Here is a 17,261-nt window from a genome sequence, read left to right on the forward strand (position 1 = left end):
CAAATATAATATTTTGTCTCATGAAAATAATACAATATATAAAAATACTACTCATTCAAGTGAGTCATGGAGAGAAGAAGAGGACGGGGAGAGAAAACAAGCTTACCAGATGGCACTACAAGAAAAACACTATTTCATGGCGGTTAAAATGACATTTTGTGATAGTTAAAAATTGTCGTTGAACGTTTCACACGACGGTAACCAAATCGTCACAGTTAGAAGTGTCAAGAGCTACTCCATATAGTGCCAATCTCCTCATGACTTCCGCCTCTAAACCCCCCACAAAGACATATCCCAATGCCCCGGCCCTCAAAGCCTTTCTTGACCTGCAGACACAGATAGATATGGGGAAGAACTAGTAGCATAATCATCAGCATCAAGCACAATCCTTTTACCGCAGCATTATATCATAGCACAGTTCTTTGTCAACCAGTCCATACCCAGAAGATAACTTGAAGGCTGATCATAGGTAAACAAATAAAATCCAGCACGTAATCTCGGCCTTCATATTTTTCGAACGGCCATAAAATCAGACATACAGGAGTGTGTAGCTCCTGAATCAAACAACACTTCAACATCCATATTATCAATGTAAATTGTACCTTTCACTAGATTCGGAGCCTTCTCCGATTGCTGACGGTCCATGGTATATACTCTACCAACCGTCTGAGACTCTAGCATAGGTTGAACAACAGAGACCGGAACAGCAGTAGCTTGAACTCCATAGTTCTTGCTTCATTCTGAGGACACTGCCTAGAGTAGTGACCGGATCTTCCACATTTAAAACAAATTAATTCTCCGGTAGCACATGGACCCCTATGCTCTTTGCCACATCCCCTACACTTGGGAGGAGGTCCTCTATCAACAAACTTCTTCTGAGTACCGGGTTTTTTGAACAAGTCAAAGGGCTTATTCGCATTCAGCTTCTTGCCTTGCACCTTCTTGTTCTTCCAATAACCTGAGCTATACACTTCCTCCACCTTTCTACACTGGTTTACAAACCGACTGAATTCTCGGATGTCACAATTTGACATCTTCCGAGACATCTTTTCATTAAGACCCCATTGGAACTTGGAGGTCATTTCAGCCGGGGTGGGTAAGGCTCGCCCATAGTTGGCGTATTTCACCAACTCATTGAATTTTGAGAAGTATTGGTCAATAGACATCGACCCTTGTTTGAGATCGTTATACTCATTCTGCTTTTGTTCCCTAGCCTCTCTAGGGAAGTAGTTGTCCAAGAACAATGTCTCGAATAACCGCCATGTGATCTCCCGACCTTCAGCTTCTAATGGCTGCACGGTATTTGTCCACCAATCTTCTGCTTCCTCTTCCAGCATATAAACAGAGTAAGCCAACTTCATTGCGTCAGGGCACCTCATCACCCTGAATATCTTCTCCATAGCTTGGAGCCATTTTGCAGCCGCCATTGGCTCATAACCTCCCTTAAAAGAAGGAGGTTTATGTTTTCGGAAAGCCATCAGTCTCCTTTCCTCCATTTCATGATCACCGACATTTTCAACTTGAGGTTGACGAACCTCAGTGTGATGACTCCGACTTCCGGAGTGGTGACTACCTTCACCCTCATTGTTACCCACTCCACCCTCTTCCTGTGAAGGAGGTGGAGAAGGCGTAGCAGTGTGAGGAGGAGGAGTGGGTTGCCGGTTCACGGGCCTAGGACCCCTCAACGTCCTCAGCTCGGTCATCATCGCGGCCATAGCAGTCCGCGAGTCTTCATTTGTCTTTAACAAATTTTCATTGGCTTGCCTGCTAGCAGCCAACTCTCTCTGAACGGCTGCAAGAGCTTCAGCCACGGGATCAGGCGGTACGCCCGTTGCCCCACGGCCACTTCTAGGCCTCACAAGAGTAGCCAAAACAGGTTCTGGCTGAGCATTGGTGTTTGATGGTCCGGGGTTGTTTCGGTTCCTCGTCATGTCACTACACATGTTACACAAAGAAGTGAGTTGATCAGGCCCACACTTAGTGATCACAAATGCAATAATCATCAAGAGTACTAAAACAACTATAAAGCATCAAACACTAAGCATACTTAACAATTTCCGACGAAACTGCTCTGATACCATAAAATGTAACACCCCGTTCTAGAACCGGTTTGTTAACATCGCATTATGATATTAAGCGCAGTTACAATCACATGGGTTCAATTAAAATCCGGATAAATTTTTCATTTTAAAACGTACCGAACTTATAATACCCAATTTCGTGATCATAACCATATTACCTTGCGGAAACAGATAAATTAAGCTTAACATCATGTTCATTTCCCATTTTTAAACCATTAATTTACTTCTTGTTTAATTCAATACTTCTACTATATAGTAGGTTTCTTCATTAGCTACCCGTGGCTTCAAACCGTGCTCAAATCGGAGCACTGTAGTCCAAGTTAGGACAATTTGAAGCAACACAAGAGAGTGTTGGTCACAGGCCCAGCGCGCTTCAGCGCGCTACCGGGCGCTCAAGCGCGCGCTATCGGGCGCTAAAGCCTCCATCTGGGCGCTTAAGCGCACGGAGGCAGTAAGCATCAGCATTTCCAGTGTGGATGGGCGCTTAAGCGCGCAACAGGGCGCTCAGGCGCGCTAGCCTGGGCGCTCAAGCTCCCACTGGGACGTTTTAGCGCGCAGAGACAGAAGCATCTCCTCCTTCAGTGGCGAAGGGCGCTTAAGCGCGGACCAGGGCGCTCAAGCGCGCAACCCTGGGCGCTTAAGCCCCACCCTGGGCGCTCCAGCGCGAGGAGGCAGAATGCATTGGCACTCGCAGGGGCAGCAGGGCGCTTGGGCGCGCTCCTGGGCGCTTAAGCGCGCTGCCAGGGAATTCCAATTCCCACATTTCTCAAGTCCAAGCCTAGGGGAAAATGCATCCCCAATACAAACCACAAAGGTCCATGCCCCAAAACTAAATCCTAGCACTCATCCAACCTCTCCTCATGAGATTTAGCTAGAATTTGGGCAGCATGACCTTTGTTTTCTCATCGTTTACCAGTTTAAACGAAGAGGGTACCTAATTGATTTTCAGCCCGACCAATTCAACAACTCAATACATAACAAGCATGCATATATTGAATTCCAAGTAGGCATCATTTACATTACATATCCTTTACAAATCATAGAACTTAGCTTACAAAACACTATGATCATTCCCTTGGCTCCCATCAACAAAAGGTGTAACCAAAGGCATGAGCATAGGCTAAGTTCATTCAATGAATCAAGGCATACAAATGACCAAGGGCTTTCAAAATAAACTCCTATACATGTCAACTACAAAAGGCATGCATAAACTCAAAGAAGTGCCATATTTCATGCATAATCCAGATATGGCCACTTGCCATCAGAGGCTCCTGCAGCATCCTTACCTGAAAGGGGGTCCCCACAACACGGGGTGAGATATACGAATATATCCAGTAAACCAGGGGTCCTTGGAGCATCTCTCCACCCCACAGTTCCATATCAGTGTAATAGCAATAACAATAATAATGCAGTAAATACATATCTATACAAAGTGCAATACATCTCCAGGAGAAATCCCTCGAGCTCTCAAGCTGTCCTAAGGAAACTCAGATGCAAATAGTCCTACTGGCCAGCTAACTACCAAGTATGATTTACGCATCGTCATGCCACATACCAACATAGGGAAACACCATCCTATGCCACACCAAATGCATACACATACGTATAACAAAGCATTACACTATTTTATTGCATTTATATACACAATCACAACCTCCACCCTTTCAGGGCTTGGTAGAACAGTCAAGGGAATTACACCCAAGGTCCGAAGGCTTACCTCAATGCTTCAGTCAACCTTTGTTCTTCACCAACAGTTTCAGCAGTCAACTTTTACAAACATACACCTACACATGGTGTAATGCAATCAACACATTGCATCCAAGAGTATTTCACCATCAACCATCAATTACTCAATTCAAAGCACAACACAAGTATGAGCTTACCAATTCCAATGAGCTATTCAAGCTCCATAGCTTGCTCCAATGGTTGATCACTCACGGTTGGTCCAAATGTCTCAATCCTAGACATCACAAGGATCCAATCAATCATTCAACTCACTAATTGTTCAACATGCTAGAATACTAACCAATCCAAGCATGAATTTTCCAATATTATGAACAATTATCAAATGACTATCTAGGCTCATTTCCACCGATTAAATGACATTCCTAGCATTTTCCATAACATGCTCTAAGCTCCATTCTTCCTAGAACATAGCTAATTCAACTACATTTCATAAAAATCCCAATTTACTATTCACAAACCCTAACTCATGCAAATTTCAAGGAATCATGAGGTTCAAGGGTTAGAATCTTACCACCAATGGTCACACAACCAAGGATTGATGGCTCCTCAAGCTTCAATGGAGGTAGAAACTCTCAAAACCCCAAATTTCTCCAAAGGGCCGAATTTTTGAGAGGTAATATCTCTCTCCACAATGCTCCCCACTCAAAACAAAGCTAGGATTATGATAGAGGGCGAGATTCTAAGCGATTTAGGCTTTTGAATCATCCAAAACCATCAAGGTTTGATCTCTCTCTCTCTTTTCCTCCCTTCCTTCCTCTTCTTTCTCCTTCTTCTTCTCCTTCTGGCGTCGTGAAAATGGGGAGGGGAATTGGTTGCTTTTTACTTTATGCCACTTAACTTTGTTAAGTGGTTAAAAAGCGGGTATCGGTTCATCTATCTATTCAACCCCAATAATTACCAAACTTTACCCAAAAGTCTGGAATATTATTCTTGGAATATTACTATTTTTATTTTTATATTTTGGGCACTTTTGACAGTACCCATTTATACCCCTTAATTTTCACTGAGTACACTTTTTAACTCCAAAGTGACTCAGATTCATTTTATTAAGCCTCACACTTAATTTCACCCAGTAAAACATGTTTAATTAATTAATTACACTTGATTTCCTAATTAATTAATATGGGCTATTATAGACCCTAAGATGCTTAAGTTGCCTTTACCTGTCTCCCTTCTGTTCTTTTTAATTACTTTATATTTTGGTGGATTGGTGTGGTTTCACAATATGTGGAATCTTCTCCTTTCCCTAAAGCCTTCCGTCCTTGGTGATGGGGGGAATCTAACCCAAGTCCTTGTGCCAAGTGCTAAGGACTTTACCTTTGAACCAATTGACACCTTCAGCACTTTCTAATTTCTTTTGCAAGGTTTTCTTCATCAATTTGAAAAAAAAATTACATTTGATCTGAGGCGTTCTCCATGTTTCATCTTTAATAAGTGAAGCAATTGTTAACGGGTGCTATGACATCAGTTCTGTTTTTTCCCATGTTATGATCCTTATCGTCTCTTATTAATTGCACTTGTAGAGAAGTTCTCTCGTCATCTGATAATCCGCATACCAAAGGCTGCTTTTAAGGATAACTCTCATGCAGGTGCATTCATTTCAGAAGTAAGTATACTAATCTTTTTCCATCTTACGAGTAGAGATAAAGTTTGGATTAGGATGGTTTTCTGTCAATTCTTGAGATTCCAGTCCTCTCTGTCTCTCTTTACAGTTACATGCACACGCATATTGAGTGACTTTATAAATAATTTGAATTCAGCAATTATCAATGTTCGATATGAATTACTTTTTCAAAAAATGTTATTGTTAGCTGATAAAAAGGAAGGTTTATGGTAGTTACGCAACCTTCTCTACAATATTTCTTTTGTAGAAGTATCATCTATCAACTATTGTCACTCTGTGATGACATATTACCAGATATGCTCAAGAATTCAAAACGAAAGGGGGAAAGATAGAAGTTTCGAAAAATTGTTTGTGATGAAAGATTCAAGCAGCACTGAATCTGCATGCCAACTTTTTGTGGATACTGCTGTTTATTCTCGGAATCGTTGTTTCCGTCTCCTTCTATCTTCAAAGGCAGGAAAAAGTGCAGTTCTTCTACCAACAGAGCGATTTAAGTGCAAGCACTTGGTATGGTACTTTTCTTATATAATTTCACTATTTCAAATTATACCATCAATAGTTATAGGGGTTTGCATTTGTCATTTAACATGACACAACAAACTTTCCTACACATACAACATTTTGTGAGGCCCACACTTTTTGAAGAAAAAAGAAAAAAAGAAAATTACGGCACACAAAACGAATCTCTATAACATTACACAATTACTTTTACTACAACATAACTCTTATAAAACCCATAGTTATATTGAGAAAGGGTTTTCCTCAAAAAAAATTATGAAGAATTGGAATATTCAGTTTCAGTATTGCAGAATAAGTTTGCGTAGAAAAGAATATGGGAGTGAACTGGAACATTGAGAATGTAGAATAACAGGTGTTACATGTACATAGCGAGATCCTCTGGAGGAATTAATCAGTCACTATATCCAAGGTTAGGATATAGTGTAGAAAGGATAATAGCATGTATTGTTGTCAGTTCATCACCTACTATTTCCCGTTGAACACAAACAGGTGTTATTGGATGATTGGATCATATTCAAAGTCAGGAAAGCCAATAATATATGCATTATCATGAGCAAACTAGAGTATTTATAACTACATTCTGCCTTATATTGGTTTTGCACAAATCTTTTTCTTTTTTTTTTGTTTTTTTTCATCTTTGATGTCTTTATGTGACAGGGTGAAGAAGACATGTTCATGGCTTCCTTGATCTGCAATATGGATGTTAATTGCGAAAAGCATCTGATCTGCAAAACAGACTTAGATTGTGTGAAGACTCTGCATTTTGATACAGAGGTAGTTTTGGGTTTTAAATTTATTAAAATTCCATTGCATCAAATTTATTTCTTCAGTTCCAAGACATTTACTACTCAGAATTTGAAGGTGGTCATATCTTTCAACATAATAAAATTTATTTCCTTGCAATTATCATTTTAAGTCTGTAATTTCTGACCATAGGTTTTAGCATATACCAAACCTAGACCGTTACCTTGGTATTTAATACTGATCTGTTGATCACAATCTTTTACTATGCAAATAACCTATAACTGGACATCATTGTAGCTTCCTTGAAATTTATATTTTCACGTGCTTAATGATTATCACTTATTTTACTTTGACAGGTGAATTGTAATTTTGGAAATTCCTGCCAAATTCCTCCAGAATTTACATTGAATACTTGCACAAGTGATGTTTCAACAACGTACTTCATGGGAAATTCACCATTTCCATTTCTGGACAAATTTATTCTATCTGCTGCCTCTGTCGGGAATATACCAGGTGCTACTAGACAAAGCTTGCAATAATGACTTTAGGCATGTTTTTGTATAAGTAAATGGACCAATTTAATGAGTTTGATTTTGTTTCAACTTTGAATTATAATATGATACTTGCACATATTTTATTCTCACAAATCCTCACAAACTCCTATGCTCTCTGTTGGATAGCACTCTGGTCCAACTGATTTTTTTTTATGGTCCAAATCAGTCGTGCTTGGAGTCTATGACATGTTTGTGATGATAAGGTCCGTGCAAATATTGTTACTTTTTTGAATTTTTCTTGCTTTCTCAGAGCTATAAAACTAAAGTTCTGTGGCATACTGAAGAAAAAATTTGGATAGGTACTTGTGACTTTGCATTGCTTATTTTTCGTAACTAGAAGTTTCTTATCTTCACCACTTCCGAATACATTATATTATCTCTTTAATCTCAAGCTCAACTGATGAGTTGAGATTTTAGATGCTTACATGACTCTGGTCTTTCAGATCCAGAAACAACCTACCTCTCAGCCTTATTCTGGAATTTTCTCCATGGTGTTGTATTAGTTTTGTTGCTTATCGGTTTATCCACACTCACGTTTATTTTAACTTCCAGATATTCTGTTTCATGTTACTAAATTTTCAAGCTTCAGGCTTCTGCATAACCCCCTCACTGTATTGATAATTTGCTGCAATTATAGGAAAAATTCACAGCTGGTATTTTTTCTCGGAATTCGGACTGATGGTCTACAGCATGACAAAAAATAGATACTGCGAGAGAATAGGCAGACAGCATAAAAGCAATAATGGTAACTGTCTTGGTAGTTCTCATTTACTTATGCGTACTTTTTTTTTTTACCTGGAACTGCTTTTTGGCCATGTCTGAATGTTAATGGGTCTCCACTCTTGAATGAGTTTTTGACATTTTGGGTAGAGATTCCTTGCATTATGATTATGATTAGAAATTTAGCAAAGTCAGGGACGATTCTCATGTTTCTGTTGTAAGTAGAAGTATGGTTGCACCTTGTCTTTCATTTCGTTTTGTTCTCTATGATCTGATTACTGCTTACTAATACATTTGATGATTTACTCACCCAGTGATATATGTCGTTGATCTAAGAAGGGCAGTTTATTATCAGAAATGTCATGATCCTGACTGCAGAGGTTAATATATTTTCAGTCAAGTGTTTGAATACACTTCTGACACTCAATTTTTCAGTCTCTTTTAACATGCTAATTAATGGGGAACAGGTTATCGATCTCCCTTGCGACAAATTCCAGTTCATGTGTTCTCCGACCCTTCAGTTGTAATTGGTTCATCTGGAATGTTAGGTGATGAACAGCCACTAGATGATGAGAGGAGACATCAACTTGATGATAACAACAAACAAAATCTTCTACAGAATGAAGACACTGTTGAGGACAACTCCAATGATTCCTGGTGGCTAGAAGCTATAAGAGTAGTCGAGGATATGGAGAATAAGCAAACCAAGACAGAGCTAAGCACAATGGTTAGTCCATCTTAATCTTACTTTCGGACCTTGTCATTTACATTAAAATTGTCATTAGCCTCCCTCATTCTTTTGTTCCACAATAGGACTAAAGCCCTATCCCCAGCCCTTTATTTAGACAGTGCTAGAGATAGTGTGTTTTCAATGACAGTATAATTTGCTTTATCACAAGAAATGACTGACCTCTAGCATGATTGTGCTGAAAGAGATTTTTATTTGTCCACCCGGAACATAACATTGAATATTATTACCCTAAAATCTGTGCTTGAAGCAGGAAGAAATAGATGATGCAGACGATGAGTGGTGGCTGGCTGTAGAAAGGACTGCATCACAGGCTGAACTAACCTGCTTCAATTAATTCAGGATGTGAGCAGCAGAGTTCAGTTGATCAGCATTTTGTGCCTTGTAAGTATTTGTGGATCTGTCCATTGTACAATAATTCTACGACTTTCTACATGGGGGATCAACAAATAGCTCCAGGGACTTGATAACTAAAACCAGAGAAACGCTTTGTAGCACTTATCTGCTGCAACCAACTTAGGGATCCTGTGAGTTGGTCCTCTTAAAAGGGTAGAAAATGATTTTGCAGAGGATTCCTAGATTCACACCAGGTTCTACACGCGAGCAATTTATGGGGCTGTCTTCGACATGTTTGTGTATTTTTTTTTTAAATAATTGATGTCCTTGCAGTTTATATATAATGTTATAATAAAGGAAACGGTTTTTTTTTGGGGGGCAGAGTTAATTAGACCCTTTTTACTTTTACGAAATTAGCATAATTTAATTTGATAATTTCCAAAATGTTCTTATTTGATTTCACGTTGAAAAGTTAATTTCTCCTAAATTGAATTTTTTATTATTACATGTTGCGAAATCTATTTCTCCCAAACATACTCTATAATTTGTATTTTGTATTTTTTTAAGGATATATTGAGAAGTTGGTTTCTCCCAAATTGTTTTTTAAGTTGTTTTATTTATTGAATTTAATGAAGAAAAGTATGTTTTTAAATACATATATTGAAAAATTAAGTTAGGGATTAGTGTTTTTACGAGATAATTTTATTTTTTACACATAAAAATATATGTGGTTCATATTTTTTTCTTTCTTCTCTTTATATTATTTCACATTCTAATATATCTGTAGGAAATAAATATTATCTTTTAAAAACATCAATCCCATTAATTTCAATGGATGTTAAACTAAATACTCAGTACCACACGAATACTAAATTTTGGAATGTGTTATTTCTTCTGTAAGGCATAACTAGAGAAAAACATATGTAATTTACGGAAACACGTTTATCAGGTTATAATTACATGTATGTATGACTTAAAAATAAAATTATCTAGATTTCACTTATTAAAATAAAAAATAATAAATTTATGTGACATTAAAAATAAAGGAGTGAATAAAATAAGTATAATTATTCTAAGGGATGTGCAACAAAATACTCAGTACCACACGAATACTAATTTTATCCGTTGTGTGTATTCCCGAGAATCAATGTTTAATCTCTTTAAGAAGACTTGCTTGATCCAATTTTCATTTTGGAATGTGTGTTATTTCATCTGTTCCTTTTACTAATTTGTGCCGATTTGGACACCCTTGAATGCTTTGCATGTGGAAAGAAGCGAATAATACTACACAGGCAGAACTAAAAACATGGCATCCTCATACAAATAATTTGACTAATTTATAACTTTTCATTATGAAGTGGATGAAAAAATTATAATGTTATTAATTTGACTTTAATGAACCCATAATATATTACTTGAATATTTATATTTATTGATAACTAATTAACTATAGCTCGTATCTATTTTATCTTCCCTCACAATTTATGATTACACAAAAATATAAATCTTATTATGCAATTACTCGTGACTGTCTCTCTTGTTTCTCTATCTTGTGCAATGATACACTGTGAGAAGTATTAGAAGGTAAAAGAGAATAAAGAGAAAATATTAATTTCATTGATTGTGGTGAATTAATTTGTATAATGAGTGAGCTCTTATATAGAAGAGCATAACAGAAAAGAGAGATCTAGAATATCATTAAAATACTAAACTACCCTTATACCTAATATCTAATACTTCCCCTCAAGATGGAGAGTGAACAAAGAGAACTTCCATCTTGAACAAGAAAAACCAAGAAAACATAATAACCAAATAAAAAATCCTGAATGAGAAATCAAAATCTTCAGAGTGTTGGAATGAGCTTCAGCAAAATAACGGTGCTGGTATGGACATCAGCTAAAGAAGGGAGGGCTGGGATGGACATCAGCCACAAAATACTAAATGGTTCCGGGATGGACATCGGCAAAATCAAATGTTCTGAAATGAACATCAGTAAACTTGAATAACACCACAAACAAATGTGGAAATAAAATCTAAGTGGCCAAATACAAGCTAGAAACAGTACATCAAAAAAATAAAAATAAAATAAAAAACCAAAAATAATAGCAGTGTTGCAAAAACATCCATAGTTCATGAATCTTCACAAACCTGCAAAATGAGAAAAGAAAAAAAAACAAAGAGACAGATCTGGAACAGATCAGAAAAAAAATATTAGAAAATAAACATGACCGAGAAGCACCTGGAGAAGAAGAAAACACAGATCAGAAAACGTCAACGATCTGGAATGGCAGAGACGGTCGGAGAAGGAGACTGTGACCGGAAAAAAAAATGCGGCCAAAAATGATGACCGGAGAAGGAGACACGAAGAAGATCCATGGAGGTCCAACGAAGACAGGAGCGACGCGGTTCGGTGGTTGACAGGTCGCACGAAGACAAGAACTAGAAATAGAACAGCCACGAACGACGCCGGTGAATGAATGACGCCTTCTATGAAGGTGCAGAAACAAAGGGGCGCAAGTTGAGAATCAAAGAAGAACGGGAGAAGCGAGTTGATTTCTCACTGGTGAAGGATCAGAACAAAAATAGTAACAGTAACGATAATAGAGAAAAAGAAGTAGGAAATGGAAAAAAAAAATTACAGATCTGTAACGTAAATCACTGGAGAATGCTGGAAAACACAGGCAAACAAGATACATTGGACAAAAAATAAAAATCCGAAGTAGATGACCCAAAACAACGAAGAAATCACAGATCTAGGACATAGAAAAAGGAAGGAGAAAGAGTAGCTCTGATGATAAAAAAAATGCACAAATGGAGATCAGATCCGGAAGAAAGGAAACAAAGAAAAGAAAAAAAAATAGTGATTGCAGCAGAATCTCCGTTCATGGAGGATAAAAATGCTCTGATACCATATTAGAAGGTAAAAGAGAGTAAAGAGAAAATATTAATTTCATTGATTGTGGTGAATTAATTTGTACAATGAGTGAGCTCTTATATAGAAGAGCATAACAGAAAAGAGAGATCTAGAATATCATTAAAATACTAAACTACCCTTATATCTAATATCTAATAAGAAGACATATGAATCTGCAATTTTTGATAACGCTGAAGGAAGCCATAGTTGTCTACACCCACCTTCTTCACCGTTCTCGCTCGTCTCCTCGTCGTTCCCAACTACGTCGTTTCGGGTCTCTTTGGTATCTCTGACTCTCACCACTATTCTGGGTTTTGTTTACGGGAAAAGTGTTTGTAATTTTAAACGAAATAAAATTATGTCAATTTAAGAGAGACAGATACAAAAAAATATTTATTTTAAAAATTTAATTAAAAAAAACATGTACTTTCTATTTTATGATTTTTATTTTTTGTGTCTATCTTTTTCTTAAAATGACATAATTTATGTCATTTAAAATAACAAACACCAAACTCTTTCTTCATATACTCTTTTATCTCTGTTATTTAAATTATCTGTTTATTTTGTGCCCTTTTGCTGATATGGTGATATGGTTCTTTTTATTTTTGAACTCCTTTCATTTTTGTTACTGATAAGGTGAAAAGAGGATTAGCTTCTCAAATTTTGAAATTTCCCATATCAGTAACTAACATTTTGGTATGATTGGTAGGAGTCGAAAATGGGAAGGCTAGGGTTAGAGGATTGAAATTCAACCATTGTATGATAAATGATATCTTCTGAATTTTGAAATAAGATAGATAGGTATGTATTTAAAAATCACCTTTGTTGAAGATAGGATTACTCTTGTTCTGGCTTGCTGTTTGACCGACATAATCACTCTTATTTAACAATTATCTTTATCTTCAAATTAAAAAAAAATGGCAATCTAATGTAACTATCATTATCATAATTCTCTAGATATGATAAATTCAAATTTGAAGTAATAATAGGTCAGCCCTCCTATATAACTGCTTTCCTAAATCACAGGGCCTTCATATATTTTTCTCATACGTTGCTTATTGTTCCTTGCAAAGCAAGACTCCTGGACCAGTATATATATTGCCAGCCCATCTAATTTTCGATCACATTATCCTTCCTTTTTATTCTGCCTATCTTTTTTTTTGCTCTTCAACATGCACCTTCTTCCCTCTATTGATGGTACCATAACAAGTGGGACTAAAATGCAAGAAAATGCACTCAATAATATACCACCTGGTTACAAGTTCTATCCTGATGATGTTGAATTGATCGAGTTTTATTTGAAGCCAAAAATTGCTGGTCATATCATAAATCCTGGCCGGATTCATCATGTTGACATTTACATGCATTCTCCTCAAGAACTAAATGGTTATATATTTATATGCATATGCTTCATATTTTTTAATATATCTTTTTCCCCCATTAGTTTATGAAATATATATTATATGTTCAGCTCAATAGATATTTTACAATTCGAAATTTTGTTTCCTGAATAGTAACAATAGTTGTATTAAATTTATTCTAATTGTTTTTTCTTTCGTTGTTGCACTTTTATACAGATACATATAAATACAAAGGAGAGGAACATACATACTATTTTACTCCAAGAAGCAAGAAATACCCTAATGGAAAACGTCCTAATCGCGCTACTGGAGACTTTGGTTTTTGGAAAGCTACTGGAAAAGAGAATCCAATAATAAGCAATAACACTGTAATTGGAAATAGACGGACTTTGGTTTTTTACCAAAAAAAACCTACAGATGCAGTGAAAGAAGCAGTGAAAACCAATTGGATTATGCAAGAGTTCACAATTAACAAAGACAAGAATCTTGCAAGTTCAAGTACAACTCCTCCTTGTAAGGTACAATATTCACGAGACTTGATTTAATAAAAGGTTGCAAGAGTTATACTTTTCTTATGTATGTCAGTTTTTTATTTTTTATTTTTAATTTTTATTCATTTAAATGAGATTCACGTCCTTCTTTTTTAATAAGAAATTCACATTACACTTTTTTTCTCTCTCGTAATAATATGTTTCGCTACTCTCTAATTCACATTAAAGGAAGGAGAATGTGATCGAAAATTAAATGGGTTGGCAATATATATACTGATCCAAGAGTCTTGCTTTGCAAGGAACAATAAGCAATGTATGAGAGAAAAGAGGTGAAAGCATAGGAAACACAGATATATAGGAGGGGTGAACTATTATTACTCTTAAATTTGAATTCATCATATCTAGATAATTATGATCCCTTTACATACTACTTCCTCTATTCTTTTGTTTTCCTTATCACCTCTGAGCTGATGCCATAAAGAAGTATATGAACATATTTCTACCTTTGCATTTCCATTCCATCTCCCATTCACTCTCTTTCTCTTTAATTTAATAAAAGGAAGACTGACTCAGTCAGAAATTGAAGAATTGCATTTGAGGATTCTTTATGGTATTATCAACTCCTAATTCAAGAAACCTAACTGTCAGCTAAAAATGAAAGAAAGAAAAATAGTTTCTTGTCTTTGTTCTGGTCCTTAAGGGCCTGTTTGGAGCACCTGATAAGGAAGATAGGATAGGATAACTTATCATATCCTACTTTTATCTCTTGTTTGGTGAGTCAATAGGATATGATTAGCTTATTCTATTGCTTCATTTTATCCTATCCAATATATGATTTCTTATCCTATGGGGGGAGCTGGGTTAGGATTCAACAGGATAGGATAGCAATATTTAATACCCAATATATCCTCACGTTACCCAATATCCTCACTCTACCCAATATATTTGTATTTATTGCATTATATTTTATTTTTTATTTTTCTTTCTCTTTTTACATAATCTTATCAGATTCCTAATCAGGTGTTCATCAAACACAGGATATGATATAGGTTTATCAGTCTCATATCATATCCTACCCTTATCTTATCTTGTACACCAAACGAGCCCTAAATGAACTTAGCAATTCTTTGGTTTTATCTTAATACTGAAGTTTTTCATACTCTTGAGTCATATAAGGATACTCATTATGCAGTTCTTTAGTTACTGAATAATGTTTCATTTATTGTTCACCTACCAGTTCTCTATGATTCTCAGGTAATATCCTAATCTTTTACTACATTAATATTATCTGGGTTAGTGCTAATGAGCACCGAAAGACTTTATTGCTTTGTTAAGATGTTACATCCTATCTCTTATCTCTTTAGCTTATCGCTAATCCTTAGTTTAAAGTTGCTTACAAGGATTTCCCTTATCCTACCCTTGCTAGTTGGGGTATAATGGGGAGTATTTTTTTTTTTAAAATCTAAAATGAAATGAATAATGGAAAAATTGGGTAATAATTTAGTTTGCATATAATACTAGCTATAACTAATGGGCTTTTGATGCATATCTATATTTAGTATACTTCAATTCATTGTAGATTAATGACTTATCTATATATCTTCATTTTATACGCAGATGCTGTTGGATGATTGGGTTCTATGTAAGATTTACCAGACTAAGCATGAGAAGGAAAGACAAACAAATGTTGTTGCCACTCCAGAATGTCAACCCGATCAACTTTTTCAGGCTCAACAGATGCAAACTCGCATGTCCACGAATGTGGTTGCTACTCGACAGTTTGAACCCAACCAAGCTGCTCCAGCTATACAACCTCACTTGTCCACCGATCTAGTTCCCACTTTAGAGTGTCATGCCAATCAAAATTCCCAAGCTCATTATATGCAAAATTCCTTTTCCTCTTCATTCACTTGTCCAGGTAGTAGCATGCCCCAAAATTCATTTATTCCTCCTCATTCTTCACTTCCATTACAATCACTTGATGATTCGTTGGAGCTAGTTGAGACTCATGTGGTTGCCACTCCACAATGTCAACCAAATCAACCTTCTAAGTCTCAGTTTATAGAAAATCCCCAAAACTCATTTATTCCTTCCTATTGTTCACTTCCTCCTCCTATGCGATCAGGGGATTTCTATGGTTCTTGTGAGCAAAAGGACTTTAATGATGTTGATACCTATGTGGCTGCCACAAATGTGGTTGTTACTCCACCGTTTCAAGGCAATTTTTATTCTCAGGTTCAAAATATGCAAATGTCCTTTTCTCCTTCTTCCCCTTCCTTAGGTAGTTGTATATTCCAAAACTCGGTTATTCCTCCTGATTCTCAATTTCCTGTGCAAACATCGGATAATGAGTACTATAATGCGTATGAGTGCATAAGCTTCGATGATACTGATGCACATTTTTGATTTTGAACAAAGATTTTGATTTACTTGTAAACAAATTTCTTTCATAACCCTTCGTTGCCACATGAGCTACTTATTTGATGGTGCAACTTTAGTTACCTTATCCAATTTCTTGATGTAAATAACAATTTTTGTTTTCTTCTATTGTTTCATTTGTTTTGTTAATAGTAACGTTTGAAAAAAAAAATGTTCTATTTTATATAGTTTTTGATACCTTGTCAGTGGATATGATGTGAGGAAAAATAGAAATTTGCGAGAAATTAACCGGTTTTGTTTGAAATTAAAGATGGTTTGTACATAATTCCCTTTAGTATTGCTGACCATGTTAACTTATGAGTTTATTTTTGATCTTATCATCTGTTTCTACATCATTAAAAGAACTTTATTATATAAAGGAACTTTATTTCACTATGAAATTTCAAAATTTTATCGCTAATAAAATTCTGTTTTTATATTACATGTCCAAACCTTGAATAGGAATCTCAGTCGTGTTTTCTTTTTAAGTTTTAGTTCCTCATCGAGTGAATCTCATTCTTTCACCCTTATTGTTATTTTTTTTTTAATATATCTACTTGTTCAACCATTACCTGATTAGTTCGGTTTGAATATTGTCAGATCCATTGTAAGGGATTGTTTTATCAAGATTATTTTCTTTATTCCCGGGACTTTAATTCAAGATTTTTGATTAAGAGGAATAAATCTCTTACTACTTGAACCAATAATTGTTGATTATTTTTTTCTATATAAGGAGCTCATTTTCATTTGTTCTACGGTATGAAAAAAAATTTCAAGACACTTGAGGTTTTTAGCCAAAAATAAAATAAAATGAAACAATGTAGTTGTTGTTGGGGTTTAGCTCTTCGAGTATTGGGGATTAGTTTTTAGACATTTCCAGGGTCGATATATTGGGTCTTTACCCTTAATTCGAGATGAGTTTGTCTCCCAAATCCTTGAATATAGGGAACAACAGTATATTGTAAAAAAATTTATGAAAATATTTATTTTCCTATGAAATTTGTA

At 35.9% G+C, this 17,261-nt stretch overlaps 2 protein-coding genes and 1 long non-coding RNA gene across 3 annotated transcripts; 2 read left to right on the forward strand and 1 right to left on the reverse strand.

Moving 5' to 3' along the window:
* Positions 1-3,822: 3,822 nt before the first annotated feature.
* On the reverse strand, positions 3,823-4,576 carry LOC133284309 (uncharacterized). Its single transcript, XR_009747886.1, has 3 exons — positions 4,339-4,576; positions 3,965-4,041; positions 3,823-3,865 (listed from the first exon to the last, which is right to left on the reverse strand). It is a non-coding gene; the product is annotated as an uncharacterized LOC133284309 (long non-coding RNA).
* A 713-nt stretch (positions 4,577-5,289) lies between these two features.
* LOC133284316 (uncharacterized) lies at positions 5,290-9,460 on the forward strand (the record flags this gene model as incomplete). The annotated part of the gene is made up of 8 exons (XM_061481321.1): positions 5,290-5,433; positions 5,746-5,958; positions 6,628-6,744; positions 7,071-7,227; positions 7,906-8,013; positions 8,303-8,368; positions 8,456-8,715; positions 8,987-9,460. Coding segments are annotated over 8 exons (1,152 nt in total), but the record flags the coding sequence as incomplete, so codon positions are not given.
* A 3,746-nt stretch (positions 9,461-13,206) lies between these two features.
* Positions 13,207-16,244, forward strand: LOC133284348 (protein CUP-SHAPED COTYLEDON 1-like). The gene is made up of 4 exons (XM_061481352.1): positions 13,207-13,372; positions 13,564-13,865; positions 15,039-15,092; positions 15,456-16,244. The coding sequence occupies exons 1-4, from the start codon at positions 13,207-13,209 to the stop codon at positions 16,242-16,244; spliced, it is 1,311 nt and encodes a 436-aa protein (XP_061337336.1).
* The last annotated feature ends 1,017 nt before the right edge of the window (positions 16,245-17,261 follow it).

Source organism: Gastrolobium bilobum, unplaced genomic scaffold (assembly GCF_033153095.1).
Source record: "Gastrolobium bilobum isolate Gb01-03AN ecotype WA unplaced genomic scaffold, APGP_CSIRO_Gbil_v1 utg36997, whole genome shotgun sequence".
NCBI classification, from domain to species: domain Eukaryota; kingdom Viridiplantae; phylum Streptophyta; class Magnoliopsida; order Fabales; family Fabaceae; genus Gastrolobium; species Gastrolobium bilobum.

Bases quoted from the DNA above. Each gene is read 5' to 3' on its own strand.
- LOC133284348 (XM_061481352.1), top strand. From the start codon at position 13,207: ATGCAAGAAAATGCACTCAATAATATACCACCTGGTTACAAGTTCTAT. The intron at 13,866-15,038 runs GTACAATATTCA...GCAGTTCTTTAG, and splicing joins GTACAACTCCTCCTTGTAAG to TTACTGAATAATGTTTCATT. The intron at 15,093-15,455 runs GTAATATCCTAA...TTTTATACGCAG, and splicing joins CAGTTCTCTATGATTCTCAG to ATGCTGTTGGATGATTGGGT.